Below are 19,522 nucleotides of genomic sequence, written 5' to 3'. Positions count from 1 at the left end.
ATTTCAAGTTCAAGGTTGCAACCCTGATTGAAATACAGTCATTCAAACTGCAGTATTCTTTAGCAATCTGTAAGCCCTGATGTACTAAGTAATCACAAAACCTGAGGGCACCCACCAGTCAGGTGCAACTTCCAGTTTATAGCTCCCTAATCTTACCAGAGTTGGATTATAACTGTTCTCTCACAGAGGCCCTGGTACTTGTGCATAAGAGGGAGATTCAACCCTGCACCCATGTCTTCCCCAAACCATAGGCCGTGGGTGAATCCCCACTTTGGGGATATAAACCTGCCAGCCCCATCCCTTCCATTCCAGGTCCCGCTCCCGCAAAACCCTTCCCCCACTGTAAAAAGAAAAGTCCTGAGGAATCCGTGGATCCAGTGGACCCACGCCCCCCGCACCATGCTCCACTAGCCCCTGAGCACTGGGCCAACCTCAGTCCCTGGTTTAGCCAGTAGCCTGTCCAGTCTAGCCAGCCCCAGTGCTGGATCCAGCTGGAAACTTCCCCAAGTGTTAGTTCCTTCCACCCTGAAGCTCCCCTTCCCTTTCTGCCCCAGCAGTGCCTCACAGACATTCCTCATTCCGCTGGCTCTCTCACTCTTCACTTCCCTATCCCAGGAGGAGGGATGCAGTGAGCAGTGAGGACCTATCGGGGTGCGGTATGGAGTGGAGGAGGCAGTGGTGTTATCAAGGAAGGGGGAGAATCATAGCCCATTTGTCAACAGCAGCTCCAGGGAAGGCACTTCCCTGGCCTATTATACCCACTGCCCATGCCTCAAACCATCCTTAGTGCCCATGTTCCCAAGCACCTGCGAAGTTTAGGAGAAAGAGGCCATGCAACTACTTCCCATCATCAGGAAATGGCCTCCTCCTAAGTTGTTATACTGAAAAGAAACTCTGATAGGGGAGGTGAAAAAAACCCCACTTTCATAACCAGTGGTGCTGCAAGTCTAAAAAAATATTTACCAACTCCAAATACAGTGACCAGAAGCAACTGCACCAAACCTCAATCTTCAGCTTCACTTATCACAGTTAAAAGGTGACTTCTCAGACAGCCCTATAGTCTGGCAGGTGCAGAGCACTTCAAGTTCTCAGCAGTGCTGTAAGGAAGGCCCTTCAGTTTCCTCATATGGCGGGTCCACTGCCACCTTCTCCATGCCTATACTCATGGGCTACGTCTACACTGGCCCCTTCTCCGGAAGAGGCATGCTAATTCTAACTTTGGAATAGGGAAATCCGTGGGGGATTTAAATATCCCCCGCGGGATTTAAATAAACATGGCCGCCGCTTTTTTTCCGGCTTGGGGAAAAGCTGGAAAAGAGCGTCCAGACTGGCGCGATCCTCCGGAATAAAGCCCTATTCCAGAGGATCTCTTATTCCTACTTTCAAGTCTAAATATTTTTTAGACTTGCAGCACCACTGGTTATGAAAGTGGGGGTTTTTTCACCTCCCCTATCAGAGTTTCTTCTCAGTATAACAACTTAGGAGGAGGCCATTTCCTGATGATGGGAAGTAGTTGCATGGCCTCTTTCTCCTAAACTTTGCAGGTGCTTGGGAATATGGGCACTAAGGATGGTTTGAGGCATGGGCAGTGGGTATAATAGGCAAGTAGGAATAAGAGATCCTCTGGAATAGGGCTTTATTCCGGAGGATCGCGCCAGTCTGGACGCTCTTTTCCGGCTTTTCCCCAAGCCAGAAAAAAAGGGGTGGCCATGTTTATTTAAATCCCGCAGGGGATATTTAAATCCCCGCAGATTTCCCTATTCCAAAGTTAGATGTTAGCATGCCTCTTCCGGAGAAGGGGCCAGTGTAGACGTAGCCATGGAAACTGGAGGGACATTCCACTCACTAAAGTAAAATCTCCTCCATCATGGAAAAAACAACTAAGGAAAGAGGTAAAGAGAGGAATACAGGTGAGGTGCAGGATACCCTTGCAAATTACTTTACATCAAGGGTCTAAAGCTCCCAGGTGGAGTGATTGCACAACCTCATCACCCCACCCTCTCCCTGTCCCCAAGGACACAGCTTTAAGGATCACCAGGGTGGACTTGAGTCATATAGCAGCAGCAGTTTTGCACCTCCTGTACTCGCTGTGGCACCTGCCCCCACAGGGAAAGTGGAGTGCACTGGGCAAGTGCACTACTCTGCTTCCTCACCGCATATCCACACACATACCCTACCTCCATGCTGATTTTCACCAAAGCCACTGACATTTGGCTGACTTCTCGACTTATTTTTCTATCTTGTAAAATGCTATCGAAGCCACTCTCTCTTATTTTAAAGTGCTCTATGAAAGGAATGCATAGGTTTGCTTTAGACAATCTGCAGAGAAGAGTGATGTCATCTGTACTTTTCCTCATGATGAGCTAATAACTGTCTCTACAACCAACATCAATGAGTGAATACCAGGGAAAATATTCACGAGCCTTAGTTTTTATTCAAATGGGAATTTGCTTCTACTCTACTACTTTGATTCAGCTTTCACAAACATTCACAGGAGGGAATTTTTATTCACAAAAATGATTGCAGAACAAATGTTACAAATACTCCCATGACCACAGATTTTAGAAGAATTCTCCTTGACAGGGGCACATGGTCATCCCCTGAAAGCTCTTTGGATATGAGTTATACAACCTGGGTTCAGAAATAATGCCATGTGATTTAGGGGATTTTATTTAAAATAGTGAATATTCAAGGGAAAAGTCATAATAAATAGCTTGAGAACAATTTTACATCAAAATACGGTTGATAAATAATACATCAAATAATGAACAAATCTGTTAAAAAAATAAAAACTAGATTCCCGTGTGTGTGTGTGAAAATAAAAACTAGATTCCACGCGTGCGCACGCGCACGCGTGTGTGTGTGTGTGTATTCCCCCATACAAACCTTGTATTTTTAGGTGGCAAAGGGACAACTCAAGGTGGCATACTGCTGGTCACATTGTTCCACTCTTGTTACCCTCCCTCCCAGTTGCTTGCACACCCGCAAATGGCCAACATGCTTGGGGACCTGGAGCAGGGATGACCCCTGTGGAGCCAGCTCTGTGAAAAAGAAAGGGAGAACTTTAGGCACCAACTTAAGACAGCTATAAATCCCCTCTGCACAGATGAGGTTGTATGGGGACTTGGCTCAAAGTATACAGATTCTTTGCAGGAAAAGGGGCAGAATTAATCTATGCCTAATTTGAAGCAGGGACTTCAGCACCACTATCATGTCAATATTTTCATTTTCGTTGTGGAATGACTGACCTGGCATTGGTGCTTTAGGAGGAGGTTTCTGGCAGTGAATCCTATGTGGAAAGATGCACCTCGCTCCCTTTGAAGGGAAGGGGTTAAGCCACACTCCCTGCCTTAGCATCTCCTACTAGCAAACTCAGGCGGTTCCCTGCTCAGTTTATTGGCTTTTGTGTATCCTATTCTTAAGTGCCTAACTCTTCCCAGGCATCATATAAAGATCTTGGACACCCAACATAGCTCTGCAGATTCCACTAGGCAGCTGAGCCTCGAAGCATTGGACATGACAACTCTCTGATTATCTTTTTTGTAGATCTAGCCCCTGCAATTGGTTGGCAAACTGAATTGAATCCGGAGAGATTCAGAGAACAGACGCTATGCATTCCCCTGAGAAATGTAGAAAAACATTTATTTATTGAGGCCTCCCTAAAAGTGTTCTCAGAAATGTTGACAACTACTCACTTATCAAATTGCTAAATCCACAGCTTGAGGTGTTTAAAAAGATTATGAAATATTCATAGCTACACAACTTCATGAGAAGATGTCATAATTATTGAGACAGGGTCTGAAATGAACTCAACCAGCACATATTCACACTTTTAAATAAGTGAAGTTGCTTTAACAATTAGAGTCACAAAATCTAGCCTGTACCGCTGGAGACCTTGCCTTTATTCTAAACAAATTCTCAATTTTTTCCTACATTTTCCACTGCTGTGTAAGGCAACTGTTGTATAAGTAAAGCATTTAAGAAGTTGTATTCATCTGGGAGATGATAATGAGAGAAATCAGACAGGAAACAAAATCCAGACTGTTTGACTGCCAGCTTGTGTGCAATTTTATGCAATTAATATGGCATACATTTTCAATTTGAAGCTTGAACTGTTATATTGTTAGCAGTTTAACTCTATTCTGCCCTTTCAGAAATAATGTCCCACTAAATGTTGCCGTTGTACCCGTCCATTAGTCAGGTAGCCAGACAGAAATCTCTCTCCATGGCAGAATTCAGATCATTGTGGACTCGTTAATTCTGCCACTGATAATAAGGATCATTGAAGGGAATGATACAGATACAACTGTGCTGAACATCAGACACTGTTTGAAGGAGCCCAATTCAATCTAATGTGTGTAAAAAATTCAAGTATATGCCTAAGAGAGCAGCAGGAGAAATTTTCTCATTCTTTTTTGTGAGATCTGACATCAGCATATAGATGGTTTCATCAATTATTGAGACAGAGACTGAAAAAAGGAAAAAAGGATGATTTGGGGGCTTCATTTTTGAAGTTTGAATGTGGAGTGCCCAGACTGAATCAGAACTAGTACATCTGATTCTTTAGAATTAGCTCCTTTATTGTACTAGCTCTGCTTTGTAATGATGGAGAGAGAGCCTTAGAGTCTGAAACTAAAAGGACTTTATTATTCTGTGGAAAGCTAAACTGTGTCTTCAGTGTTCTTAGAGCAGAATCGCTATTTATGAACATATACATTCTTTTTCTCTTTGGTAAATAAATTTGTTCTTGAAATAGTTTCAGAAAGCTTAGTTTCAAATTAAACTATTACTGATCTATAAATGGTTAAGTTTAGACAGTTCTGGGCAGAGTTATCCTGTGCTCTTCCTTATAACAAAGCATCTGGCAGAAACCCACTGTACATACTTGTGCAATCAGTTGCTCTTGTGCCACACATTCTGTACATTATCAAAAAAAAAGTATTCTCTTGGTTGCAAAATCTGAAAGCTGTAACATAAACTGATGGAGCAAAATGATGGCAAATCTCCTTGCTCAGTAAGCTGCCAGTTGTCACTCTTACTCACATTGAATAGTACCCTTTCACCTCAAGTGAAAGTGATTTAGTAAAGGCTACTAATGGAGTAAGCTACTACTCAACATGAGTATGGATAGCAGAATCAAGCAATTAAATCGCATCCTTTAATACATTGTATATATTTTGTAATATTCAGCACTCAACAAAAAATAATTAGCATTATACAGAAGTGTTTCATATAATGCAAAGTACATATAATGCAAAGTACAAACATAACATTTACTCCAGGATATAACATTGTTATTCTGCCATTATAAAATACCCCATTTTTAACATTTTAACAGCGGAATTAAAGATCATTTTTAAACTTAGCAGTTGCTAAGCAATATACTATTAGCATGACTCCAACAGCTTGGAGCATTTAGGTTTTTAAAACCTATGTGATCATCTTTATACGATTACATAATTTGCCAAATTCAGTTAGAGCTCAGCAAGGAAGTTTGTAATTTGCTTACACAATAACATAATGCTATTTTTCAGTACTTCTCTGAATCCTTGCAGTGACACTTTCACTGTATTCAGACTCACTCCTATATATCTAGCCTCTTATAAGGGTAGGAGAGCAGAGGCAGGAAAGAAACAGCACTCAGAGTTCAGAGGGAACCATCCTAACTCAGGGCTGAGGTAGACAAGCAAGTAGGGTGGAACCATTTTATGTAACTCTCTCCATGGATCATGGAATAAGGTGGTTGGAAAGACACACCTTTGCTGATTCCATTGGCAAACAAACCAATTCTCATGACAAGCTGATTAATCGCGGGCTCTGTAGATTTCTTGGAATGTGCATGAGTTTTTCTTCGGGAGGACATCATTCACCATGACATACATGTAGGTGGGCCATAAACTATAGAGTGAGTTATGCAGCTGAAGAGGCTCAGATAATTATCCATTCGTACATGTAAATCTTTTGATACTCCACTGTTCCTCCAGAACATGAAATCCTGGCAGCACTAAAGATAATGGGAGTCATGCCATGGACTTCACTAGGGCCAGGATTTTATCTTTGATTTCTGAACTGTCCTGTCCTGCATATGGAGGATCCTACAAAAGAAGAGTGTGTTTTGTGGAAATCAAAATGTAGCACTTCTATTACAGAATGGCAAAAAGTGCATTCAAAGCTAGCTGTTTAATGTCTGGAAGGTGCCAACAAAAGATTAAATAACTTGTGTTCCTTGAATTGTCTTAATGTATACCCAATGGGGAGCTGTCAATATCTTTCAGTTTAATCCTGGATCCTCCTAACACGAAAACCAGTGTTCCAGGATATCATTTGTGACACTCCCTGCAGGAATCTGGGATTACATTGAATCATACACATAGAGGTCTCCTTCTGCAACATACATTATTGATGAAACCCTGATAATTTTCCTTTTTCAGTGGCTTTTCATTTACACACTCATTCACTTTTTTTGTTATTATTTACATAAAAGTTGTAAAATCACAAATCTACCAATGTGCATAAATGCTATTAGAAAGTAAGATAAGTCTTACTAAATATGCTTTGGCAAATGCATTTAAAAGCAGGCAATGTGTGGTTGATGGTAGATTAGGGACTGTTACTCTATGCTCTTTGACCAACCATTTATGTAATTGAACTTCATAAGACATGGCAGAAAAATGAGAGTAATTGCAAAAGTTGTTCTTGCAAAGCAGCCAATCCTCCAAGTTGCTGAACATCTTCAGTCCCCATCGAGAATAAGGGCTGCAGGTCTGCAGATTTGGGCTCTAAATCAGAAGCTTTTCAATTGTGTACCTGATGTTAAAGGGGAAAAGCAGAATAATAAGAATTCAGTTTGCCACTTGCCCCACAACACCTGGTTTTTATGAGTGTACAATGCCGTTTCCCCTGCTTTTTTGCAAGAGAATGCAGTTTCCAGACCTGATTTCTCTCTAGGGGATATTACAGTTCCCTTTTCCCCCGTTAGATCATATGGTGTTAGAACAGCAGACCAAAAACAAATACATACTTCACAGAGCCCCCTGACAGGACGCACAACAGTTTCTCAAGACATTTAGCCTCTGTTCTATTGATAGCAAAACTTTATAACAAGACATACTGTCAATTCCTTCCTTACTTAGGAAAACTGTGGCTTCTTGGGAGGAACTGTAACTATTTTGTTATCACCTCCTCTTGGGTCATCTAATAGGCAAAGCTGCAGTGCAAAAAGTGTCTTGCTGGGGTTTGAAAAATTTGCATACAAGTCTCTGTTTTGAGCATTTCTCACTTTAATGTACACACTGCAAATATATTTGGTTCATTATTTTTTATGTACATAGTGCCTGGAAATGTTAGAACATGGGTTAAAAACATATTTAGGATTTTAATAACTCTTCCAAAATACCATGTATTTCAGAAGTAAAGCTCACAGTCACTACCCTATAACACAAGTTCCTATGAGGTTATTTCAGACACACAGTACAAAAACTCTTTCATGGCAGACTCCAATGAAGCCAGCATTAACCTCACCCATCCCCTTGACCAGGAGTGGGCCGATGGGCCACCTGCGCTTTATTTACCTGTTCATCTGCAGGTATGGCAACTCAAAGCTCCCATTGGCTGCGCCATTCCTGTCCTATAGGAGCTGTGAGAAGTATGTGGACTGAGACACCTTTCAAGCCTTTTTTGTCCATGGTAAGGAATAATAGGGATTGTCCACAGGGCCTGCTACAAAGACCATAGAAGTAAATGAAAAAGGCTCTTATTTGGCATTGGTGGATTTTGAAACAGGCCCGTTGAAGAGAAACTAGGCCATGCTTTGTATCATGATTCAAAAGTTACCAATCTTATGCCACTTTATAGGGAAATTTCAGTGAGTACTCTGTACAGTATTTTGATCACATTTACCTTATTTTTTAGACAATATTTTAAAAATACTTCAGTGTGGCTATGCAGACTATACTGTATATGCCAAGTTACTTGATCTATTATTCACCAGCAAATATATGATAAAATGTAACTCTGCATATAATTATCATAACTACTGACTTATAATTAACTTTGAAAAATTGCTGGTTTAGGAGATATTATAGATTACAATTTTAAATGTAAGTAGCTTCGGAAAATCTCATGATCTGTGCAAGTGCAAGGTATTCAATGAAGAATTAATTCCCTAAACTACTAATCAGCTCTCTCTCCTGTCTTATCAAATCGTAAATACATTATTACTGTATTAAAGCAGGCTAATTAAAGCAGAGCCTGCATTTAACAACATACCTAATATCCCCCAACATAATCAACAATGTTCTGAGACCAAAGACAGCAAATGTTAGAAAATTAAACTGATACCTTAATGGTGATGCTGCACTTTTATAATGTTTTTTTAAAGGAAGAGAAAGGGGATTCATAAAAACGATCATTCTGGAGAAACAAGACAGAGAGATATTAATTCTATTCAGTCTACAGCTGTAATCCCACAAGCATTTACAAAGAGAATCTGGAAGACACCCATTTGAAACTTGCTTCATTTATTAACATTTTTAATAGATGCTGATGTTAACTGGTGCAAACCAAAATAAGAAATTTAAAAAAGGAAGACCGCAAACCCATACATCTTGTAAGAGGAATGTAGTAGAAACTTAAATATGAAAGCTCAGTGAAGCCTGGCCAAGCATGCAAATTGAGCATCATTTGCAAAACCTCTTTTTTAGGGGTTTTTTTTTATGTTTCAACCACAAATAAAGCACCATCATCATAAAAACTGGTCCAAAAATCACTAAAAAATTATTCCCCAGTCAAGAAAATAAAAATATAACACATTATACCCAGAAATGAATCCATCAACCAAAGTTATTTTTTAAATTATTTGGGTTAACCTCGGCTTTTTTATTCTGCTTGAAAGTATACTCACCCTAAAGACCTCAGACTATATTATGCCATAGATATTATTTGGCAACAAAAACATACATTTCATCAATATAACATATAATGAAAAATCTGTAAGGTTTTATTTTTATAAATACACATGCACACAGAGGAAAAAAGTCTGAGCAGGAAATATAAGAGATTTCCCAATAAAATCAATAAAAACATTTGCAGGCTACTGTTGGTGATACTGTTGAGGTAAGGAAGAGTTGCAGACCTGTTTGATCATTCTTTATTACAGGGATCATAAATATTTTTTTAATATATGTGCATTGGAGAGAGGATTTTGCTCCCCAACAACAGGTTTTTTTACATTACATGTGCACAGAAATCTTTAGTTTACTTGTTTTATTTAAATATTGCACATTAGTCTGAACTAAAACCAAAACCATTCTTTTCCTCAGGTTAATTTGCTGGCTTTTGGGGTGATTATTTACAAAGTGTTTCAACACACTGCAATGTTAAAGCCAGAAGTTAGCTGTTATGAAAATATAAGGTAAGTTTCCCTTTTAACACAAAGTCCACCATCCATCCATAACTTTAAATACAGTTAGATACTGAAGTGATCCTTGCAAAAATAATGAATTTGCCTACACCAGGATTTTTGAATGGTTTGTAGAAAAAACTGTAATTCTCTGCTATCACATTAAGTTTATTTGGGGCTGGATTCTGCCCTCTTTTGCTCACATTGAGCAACTCCCTACTCCTCAGATTGTCCCACTGTCATGCATGGGGCAGCTTGCAGGGTATACAAGCACTGCACGAGATGAGTATCAGAGTCTGGCCCTTTATAAAGAAAAGATGAAAGGCTGGTAGTCAGGATTAAAGGACCAATTTTCCATTCCTTTGGAAGCATCAGATCCTGCAGCCTTCTAGGGCAAAAACTGATTTCATGAGTTGAGACTGAATCAGAATTAAAAGATTTCTCCCTGAGTAAAGAGACATACAATAAATATATGAAGAAGAAACCAAGTTCTCAGGGAGTCACTTTATCTGTGAAGAAATAGTACAATGAGGCTCACTGTTTCTTTTCTTTTTCCTTCCCCAGGATTTTTACTTTGCATGCTGCTATGATTTTTCCATCAACTCACTCTCTTTAAAACTGATTTATAGGGACCTTGAAAACCGTTTGTGCAGGAAAAGCTGAAGTGTACTACAGGGAACATTGAAAACAACTTACTGTTTGTGTTGCTTAGAAACACTCCTGCAGTTTCAATGCATTGCCCAAGATTTATAGTTGGGATTTAGAAATGGTTTGATTGATTACTTTCTCTTATCCCTCATCTTTCATAGCTTCATGTAGTGAGCTGGTTTTAATGAAGTTGAAAATTATTCATTTTCAGAGGAACAATGCTAAAAATGTCTTCTGCTTTAAGGAGGTCCTGCAATGACGGGGCTAAGAATGAATAAGGAAGTAATGAGTGGTTTCATTTTCAAGATAACATTTGCCAGAGTAAGGGAGCTATACACAATATTAGCAAAAATAAATCACAGCCTATCAATTTATAGCATATTAAAGCAGCAATATTCTGACTAGGAACTATGTGAAGTTATTTGTGTTGTAAAGGCAAAATGGTTTTTTTTAAGCGAGTGTATGGTTTTACTGATGGCTCCATTTTCTGATCAGGGAGCCATAAGACCCTTTGATGCCATGCATCTGTGCTGACCTAAGAACACACGGTACATTTTTTCTGGTTTGGGGATGGAGAATCCTTCATAATAGACATATGTTTTACCTTAGGGAATTACACTCACAGTATATTTAAAATCAAATCATACAGCACTGCAGTACACCAGAGGAAACTTGTATGAAAATTAAGAAAGCCAGTGGTTTTCAAGGCATTCATTTTTACTCTTGTACTGCTCTACAATGACTGTGAGCACATTCTTGCAATAGTCCTGCAGCACATCCTAAAGTACACACCATGTCATTGCAAAAGGCTAAATGTCCTCAGGCCTTTGTGAATAATTCATTTTCCAAAGGAGAGATTAGAAGAAGAAAATCACATTTGTCACCAAACTGACTGCATTATTTTGCTTTTGCCTAGGTCTTGTGCTCGGGGTGCTCTTGCTCTCCTGTTCCTTCTTGGAGCTACCTGGATCTTTGGGGTGCTTCATGTCGTTCAGGGATCAGTGGTCACTGCGTATCTTTTTACAATCTTCAATGCATTTCAGGGGATGTTCATCTTCCTGTTTCTTTGTGTTTTGTCTAGAAAAGTAAGTACCATTTTTCCTGTGGGAAATGTTTCATGTGAGTATTCATATATATAGCTACAGAATCAGGAGCCTGTCCTGTAAATGTTTACCGTATCTGTGTAACATTATGCATCTGAATTAACCCTTTAAGAAGGTATTCACCTATGCAGAGTTACTCATGTGTGTGTTTGCAGGACACCAACTGGTGTAATTCTGACCCCACTGAAGACCATGGAACTTTTGCCATTGACTTCAGTGGGGCCGCACCCTAAATTCTTATCTCTTCAGGTATTTCTCTCAGGTTTAGGGTTTTAAAAACTATTCATTTCAGTGTTAAACATTATTACAATGCAACTAGTCTATGAAATAACGTAAAAGCTTGAATACGTCTGGTCTTCATCCTTTTCAATTAGGATCTGAATTGGGGTTTAATGTTCACTTTCCAATATGGTATTCTGAGATTGTCATCTTTGGTGTCCTTTCCTAATGCCAAAATCTGTACCTCAATATTAACACTTTTAAAACCAAGTAAAATAGAATACTGGCTTTACCAAACATAAATTTATCTCATGTTTTAATCGCATCTTTTAATTTCAGATCCAGGAAGAATACTATAGGTTATTCAAAAATGTTCCTTGCTGTTTCAGCTGCTTAAGGTAAATGGAAGAAAAATATGTATGAGCAGTACAATGGAAGAAGGGAGGAAAACAGACATTATTGTTATTTCAGAAAATGTAGCATTGTGAAACATGAAATGACCTAGTAAACAGTACTCTCTTAACTCAGTAACTCTCTCTCTCCAGTATAGGCATTGTACATTCATGCATAGTATTTGAACTATACTGTATACAATCAGTATCCATACATAAAATAAACTGTATTGTTATAAAACAAAAATCATAAACAAAAAGAGTAGAATTCTTAAGGATGCTAGGAGCTTTTTGTAGTTTAGGGTTTATTTCTAATATTAGATGTATCTGCAGTACAAAGCAAGAGAGAGAGAGAGAACCAACTGGCACAGCTGATTGGATTAATCACTTTGCTAGTGGAAACATGCCTGTTGTCTTTTTTGTGGTAATGAGCTTCTTCACATAAAGTTGTTTAATACCATCTACAGGGAATGGGTTCCATTAAAGTATTAATAGATTCAAGTTTGTTTCAGCCCAAGCTTTTGTTCAATTTAAAGTAGATATTTAAAATGTTTTGTGGTTTCATATAATTCTCTTCTCCCTTCCATATATAGTTGTATATTAATCTTTTTTTAACTTGTAAGGAATTCCTCTGAAGTCTGGTCTAATAAAATAACTTGGACTGACATTTTGTAAGTCCAATTTCTTCTGTGACTATCTTCACAAGAATTCAGTGCTGGTTTTATTTAACTATTGAAAGACTGAGATCTCTATATCTAGCATTGTGACTTGTGAAGGTTTTGGAAAAGATATATGTTTTATGAGTTTGTCATCTGGTAGACATTTTGAGGATCCTGACCTTATTTGTCAAAATAAAATGCAGGAGCATAAGTTACATGGGCAAATCAATGCAAGTGTAAATGCCAGGCTATGTGCCTTTGATTTCACTGTAAAATATATTGTAAATATAGCAGATTCCTTTGCTTCCTTTATTACAAGCACTAGTCTTCCTTCCAGCCCACAGTTACTGCAAGCAGTTCTACATGTGCTTAACTTTAAGCATGTGAGTAATTCCGTTGACATCAATGGACCTGCTCATGTACATTTTCCAGGATTAAGGATTAAACATTTTGCTTCTGCAATTCCAGTAATGTCACCTTATAAGATCTGCTGTCATGTCACACTTTTAAGTGCCTGATCCGGTAAAGTATAAACCCCTCAGATCCCACTGCCTTCTCAGGAAGTGTGGCACCTGTAAGAATCAGGCCCAGTAACCTTACTGGTAGAGAACTGTGTAAATATGTAGCTGTTCATAAAATCCTATTGCTGTTTTTTTCTATTGAAATAAAGAAGACATTTTAAATTTTATTTATAAAAAAGAAGCCTTTTTAGTAATGGTGAAATTTGCTCGTTTTTTATCTATTATCCGTACATACAAGTCTTTAGTTACAGAACATTTCTCATTAGAAATATTGTGTGCTTTTGTCAAAATCTTCTTTGGAAAATTCAGGCGGCAATCTTGTTTTCATTTCTTTTCTATTGGTCACCTGTGTGTAAAATATGTTAATAAAATAGAACTGTTTTGTTTCATTCTTTCAACATGTTTCCTATAATTCACTTAAATAAATAAAGAACACATTTTATTGCTTTGCCTGAATGTTTTGCTGCATCTGCTTTGCTAGCTGTATATTCTCCTTAAGCTATGGGGATATACAGATGCATATCACTTACATATGTGTTTTCACAGGAATACCCATTAACGCATCATCTCTTATCTCATATATAGAAATGTGTAACCTGCACTAAGGTTGTCTGGGCAAAGAAACACCTCTGCTAACTGCATAACAACTTCAGTATGCTCAGGGAGATTGAAATAGCACCTTTGACAGAAAGTATCCCACAACGTGATTTCATTACAATGGACTTTAAAATTAAAGAACATATTTTAGAGCAAAACTCAATCCAGGGGTCAAATCTTTACACTGATACTTTACTTTCCTCCCAAGTAGTGATAAGAGGTCCATGCATGTAAGAGAAGATCCATCATGTGACTCTTGCAGTTTCTTAAATCTTAGCACCTTATTATATTAGTCCTCACTAAATCATATTGAAATATTATTATACTAGGCACATCAGTCATCTCATCAACACTTGCCCTATCTTGCACAGGTGCCTCATTTCTGATACTATTCCCAAAATGAGCCTTTCCCTCATCTTTAGCCATCTACCACAATGAACATCTGAAATTGGCCCTCAGCCATACATTGGGTCAATCAGTTTCTCACTTCCTGGCTAGCTTCTTCAGTAGGCAGCTGCTCTGTGGTCTACACTAGCCTCTGTGGCAAGTACATACTGTTGCTTCTTGAGCTGAGGGAGGGAGAATGGTCTCAACAATAGGTGGAAGGTGGCTGTCACTGAATGAGCCAGCAAGCTAAAGGAGAGAGGATTTCTTTCCTGGCATGGTGAACAGACAGTTCTCATGGGATACTGCTACAACACTTTCTAGTTGCTCCACAAAGCTCTTGAAAATTAGCTATTCTCTAGCTATTACCTGAGTAGTGACATTTTTCAATGATTTCATAATTTTTAGATTCATGTGTTTCACTGGAGTTGTTTCTGCATCCCTTGTAATTTAGTGTTGAGTTTCAGACAGCCACTGACAGTCTTGACTTAATTTTTACTGAGCTATTCAGTAGACTCTTCCACAGTGGATAAAAACTTGTATTTTTCATGGAGACCGAAGTCCTTAAGCACATGCATAAGTCTCTGTAGAATGGGGCACTTAGCAAATGAAGCATATTCTGCTACTACAATAGGTATAAAGGCACACAAACTGTGTTACTTTATTTTTGATGTGACTTAAATGGAAAAATAAAGTCATGGATAAAACCTCATTTAAATTAATAATTAAATAATTATGAAAGTAGCAAAGGTCCTGTGATATGACAGGGAGTAATGAATAAATCATGTACCACATAAATATTCTGTTTGTCAAATTGTATTTCAGAGTCAATGTGCTTTGTGGATGTACCCGTCTACTTCTTCAGATGCAATATAAGAAATGTAATTCTGGTTTCAGAGTAATTACAATAATTTCTGTGTGCTTCCAACAAAACCAAAGCATAGAGTATAAGAACCACCAGAAATAACCATATGGAAAGCATCACCTACACATTATCTATGGCTTTGCTAAGAAAATTCATATACTCAGGCAAGTTGCATAAAATGAACAAACTGCTGTTCAAATAAGAAATCTGCATAACCTTTTTGTGAGGCCAGCTGATCACCAACTGACTAATTTAGGTTCTTTTAATATCTACAGATTAAGAACTTTGAAAAGTGGCACATTCAGGTGGATTCAGTGGAGGCTCTGAGAGAAATTAGTGAACAAGATAGATAAAAATAAAATGTTAAGATTCAATTTTGAAATTGTGTGTGAAGAGAAAGAATGTTTCTACTAACCAGTGTATGTTCACTGTTACATTTGGAGATGTGCTACAGAACATTATAAATAAGATCTAGGTTAAGAAAGACCTGCTCTTTCTGTAAATAATTATTTCCTTTCCATTCCTCACTGAATTGAAAGTGAATTTCAAAGAAGCTACAGCATTTAGGGGATAATTATCCTCACAGCCAGCCCAGCTTTGGAAGTTTCAGGCTGCAAGAGCAGCACTGCAGAATAGACCACCTGTAATCTTTGCCTGCTGTGAAGAAACAAGCATGTGCTGCCACCATCACAAATACTGTTCAAATTACACTTAAAACTGTCCCAATTTTTTTTCTACTCTAATTTTTTCATGAATGGCAGTATCTCAGTGTGGCCATTTATTCTGCTATGTAGTCCCACTTGGCAATCGTGGGCATTTACAGCACAACATTAATGTATAGTAATTATTATTACTATTTATAGGCTGTAATGTTACTTAGGTGGGCAAAGTAATTATTTGCAGATACCATACTTAGCCCTCCTATGTCTCAGTTCTGCGTGATTGTGAGCTACAAACTGCTCTTCATAAGGTTTGCCCATACAAGGCAATTTTCTCTTCTCACATAAGCCATTTTCTCATTTCTGCATAGGGAGTTAAATTCAGGCTGCAAGGAAAGCAGGATAGGTAACTGAGTGTGGTGAGAGGCTTTGACAGCCCAGCAGTGGACTCAGCTTCAAGGTGGTATGGCCAGGTCACAGCCCTCCCAACATACATAGACTGGTGTCCCAAAGCAGATTAGGTGGGAAGCACCTTATGCTCATTTTGGACCAGCTGTAGGGAGCATTGCTGTATGTGGTGGCAGCTGGCAAATGCATGTTGCCTCTATGTAAGCAGAATGGTTCAGGCACTTCTGCCCAGTGCTGCAGCTTCATGCCACTCTAGTAAAAAATATCTTTTGCTATTTGTGTTGTAGCAGCGTTCAAAGACCCTACTTGAGATCGGTGCTCCCTTTCCCCTCTCCTCCCTCCCCCATTATGTACTGTTTGAAAACAGGGGCAGAATTTTGGGAGGATGGGGGAGGCAGCAGCTGTGCTCTCCAGGATGTCCCCAGCCGCTAAGGGAGGGAGGGGAAAGGTGATCTCCCTTCACAAGCCAGTTATGAAAGGCATGCACAGAATGCAAGTCCTTTCCCCTCACCCCCTTCGCATCCGGGGAATGGGATGAAAAGCTAGCCATGTCACAGAGCGCACAACTGCTGCCCTTTATACTCTCCCAAAATTCCACCCTTTGCTGGGCTCCTCCTTTTCAGTTTATATTCAGACATACACGAGTCCCTCAAGGTGCCATTCGGCAGTTCTCATGTACACAAGTAAAAAGGCTTCCCTACCAAACCAGACTGGAAAAGCTATCTGTATATCAAATGACGTGTTTGTGGTTGGTATAGAATTGAAATGGTATCCACTTCAGTGTGCTGACACTATTTCACACAATGAAAATGTCAAACTTGAAGAGTTGCTGGCCCTTTAAATGTGGCTGATACAAACTACAACAGCCTTAAACAGCCATTTTGCACTTCATTTCCTTGTGAAATATTCAAGCAAGCTGTTCCTTGTTTGCTATCGTTAGTAGTTTTTAATAGCTACGAATGCTTTTGTGAAACTTTCCATCAGACACAATTTGAGCAGGCATGTGGGAGTCCTTCCATTACCTATAATGGACTTTGGATCAAGGCCATAGGCTGTTACACATACTTGTTCATCTTTGAATGCCTAGAGGTTACCAAATCTCCCCAGGGAGAAATTGCACTTTTCTAGGACCTCTCTTCCCAGAATACCTTTTGAAGAGCTGCTGGCTCTTTAAATGTGACTGATAAAAACAACTGCTGCCTTAAAGCAGCCATTTTGCAACTCTTTGCTATATCTCCTTCTCCAGCTGGTAAATGTTCTTATCTCTTATCCTACTTACTCTTCAATATTCAGAGGGTATGATGGAGACTCATAGATTTAAGTACGATCTGTGAATTTTATTGAGGTGATGTTTATTTTCACCAATCCTTACAGCCATGCCCTAGAAACCTGATTTAATTATTTGTATGTATCATAACTATTGATATAAATAAGTGCACATAAACCCAAGCCAATCTGAACAATTTGTGAGTAAGATTTGTCTGAATTTGTTCATTATAGATCCATGTTGTTACTACCCACCATTTAATTATATTCTAGATAAGGATTTCCCATCCCCCAATATTTGTTCCATTATTTTATTGTGACTACAAGTTTGACATAAAGGCAGTAATTTCCTGAATCCCTTCTCTCCATCTTTTGGAATATAGCTTCTACAGTGTCCAGACTTTTGTACTTCATTGGCTCCCCATGGATTTCAGAAATAATGATCAGTGATTCAATTTGTTTACTCTCCTTTAGCACCTAAATCCCAGTCCTGCAAACTTGTATGCATTTGCTCAGCTTTATGCATGAGTAGTCCCATTAATTTAAGTGGAGCTACTCATGTGCATAAAGTTAAGCACATGTATAAGTGTTTGCATGATCAGGGTCTTAGGATGCCTATTATCTGTACTAATGGATCTGCATATATTCACAATCTCCAAGTACAGTATTCCCTCATCTGCTCATTATCAGTAGTGATTTTTCATTAGTTAGTCCTCATTTACTGACTATATACAGTTGGGTTTTTTAAAGTTTGGTATCTCAGCTACTTTTGAGCCATCATTAATTTGATTCTTTTCTTTCATTTGTTAATTAATGCACAGATTTTCCTTCTAAAATACTATTTTCCCCCTTGACATATTTATAAGTGTTCATCTTAACCCCTGTAGTTTAGCATCCGCTCATTTATGTTAATGATGAAAGATCAGGTTACAACACATAATCTGCATATTCGTTCCACCGGGGATTAGCAAAATCCCCCAAAATATCATGAACAAGAAATCATGCCAGCCACTATGACTTTTTCACCTGTCACCAAGGAGTTAGGAACTAAAAGAAGTTAGCAGCATCTGCAGCACATTTAGCTTGAATGGTTGTAAAGTAAAAGGCAGGTTATACACATTTACTTTTCAACTGTTATTGTTATGGAGACAGTGAAAAACTAGGGTTAATGCTGCATGCTTTTGTCCCTCACTGAAGTTATGATATATGCTATAATACAACACAGCCTTCCTTCTCACATTTGGCTGTGTTTTCTCACTGATTTCCTGAAGTGCTGTGGAAAATCGCCTACTGGCTTCAGGATTTGACCCACTGTGTTTAGAAGCATAAGAAAACCCTACACATTTTTTCCTCCCCAAGGTCTGAAATGTCAAAAGAGGAATCTAAAGCAGTTTTCATAACACTAAGCATTAATTCAACCTTTTCTCACCTAGGACCCACAGTTTTTTCCAGACCCCAATCAAATTCTGCTATTCAAATGGCTGTGGTTGTAGGCTCTCAGCTGAAGGAACCAACATTTTATTTTGCTTGTTGGAGAGTGTGGACATTACTTCATGGGAGGAGAGGGATATAGTGGATGTGGAAAAATTCTATTCTTTGTCAAGTAGCATCCACTCTTGGTGTGCATGTACCGTCAATTGGAGATTTTCATTTAAAGTGCACATTCAGTATGTACATGAACCAATCATATCCTCATGCCCTGAACCAAGGCTATCTCAGGCTGCCCACGCAATCCACCCAGTCAGTTCCTTCTCAGTTGCCTCGTCCTGAGACAGAGCTAGTCTGTCCACTTCTTGTCTTCCACAGAAATAACAGTTAATTAGTTCACTAGTTTGTTAGAAGTAATTCATTTAATATTGGTTTAATTAAAAAAACAAACACACTTTTGGCTATAGAAACTTGTGCTGTTCCCTATGAGGAAATCCTTCCTGTGAAGGGTGTGCCTGATTCTCTATGGTTTAAATGCTGCATCTCCTATAAAGAGGCCATCCACGCACTCAAAGGCCATGTCTACACTAGGAAACTATTTCAAAATAACTACATTTGACTTAATAACTCCTGATTTTACAAAACTGAACTAGCTTCACTGTGGGGAAGACTCAAAGTTAGTCTGAAGTAGGCTCCGTTAATGTGGATGCACTACTTAGATTTAGAGCTCTATGAAGTGCTGGGGAATAATTAGTTCAAAATACTCTGGGGAGTAGGTCCTTCAAAATAGCTACACTAATGCTATTTCGAAATAACTATTTCAAAATTAGCGTTATTCCCTGAGAAAAGCAGGAGTACAGATTTAGAAATAAATGGCCCGCTTATTTTGAAAGAATGGGCTTGGTAGTGTGGACGTTCTGCTTATAAATTTGATCTAAGGGGAGTTGTTTCAAAATATAGCCTTAGGCTACGT

The 19,522-nt window shown here is 38.8% G+C and overlaps 1 protein-coding gene across 5 annotated transcripts in view; it reads left to right on the top strand.

Moving 5' to 3' along the window:
- Positions 1-13,392, top strand: part of ADGRL4 (adhesion G protein-coupled receptor L4) — a 101,919-nt gene extending 88,527 nt beyond the window's left edge. For all 5 annotated transcript variants that reach the window (XM_075936329.2, XM_075936330.2, XM_075936331.2 and 2 more), the window contains 3 exons: positions 9,321-9,412; positions 10,965-11,133; positions 11,710-13,392. In XM_075936329.2, the coding sequence (XP_075792444.2) occupies positions 9,321-9,412; positions 10,965-11,133; positions 11,710-11,772 (324 nt within the window). In that variant the 3' untranslated portion in view covers positions 11,773-13,392. The remainder of the gene's footprint in view (positions 1-9,320; positions 9,413-10,964; positions 11,134-11,709) is intronic.
- Positions 13,393-19,522: the final 6,130 nt, after the last annotated feature.

Source organism: Pelodiscus sinensis, chromosome 9, assembly GCF_052426305.1.
Source record: "Pelodiscus sinensis isolate ZL-2025 chromosome 9, ASM5242630v1, whole genome shotgun sequence".
In the NCBI taxonomy this organism is placed as follows: domain Eukaryota; kingdom Metazoa; phylum Chordata; order Testudines; family Trionychidae; genus Pelodiscus; species Pelodiscus sinensis.
The sequence above is the reverse complement of the archived record's forward strand: the minus strand, read 5'-3'. Positions and strand labels throughout refer to the sequence as shown.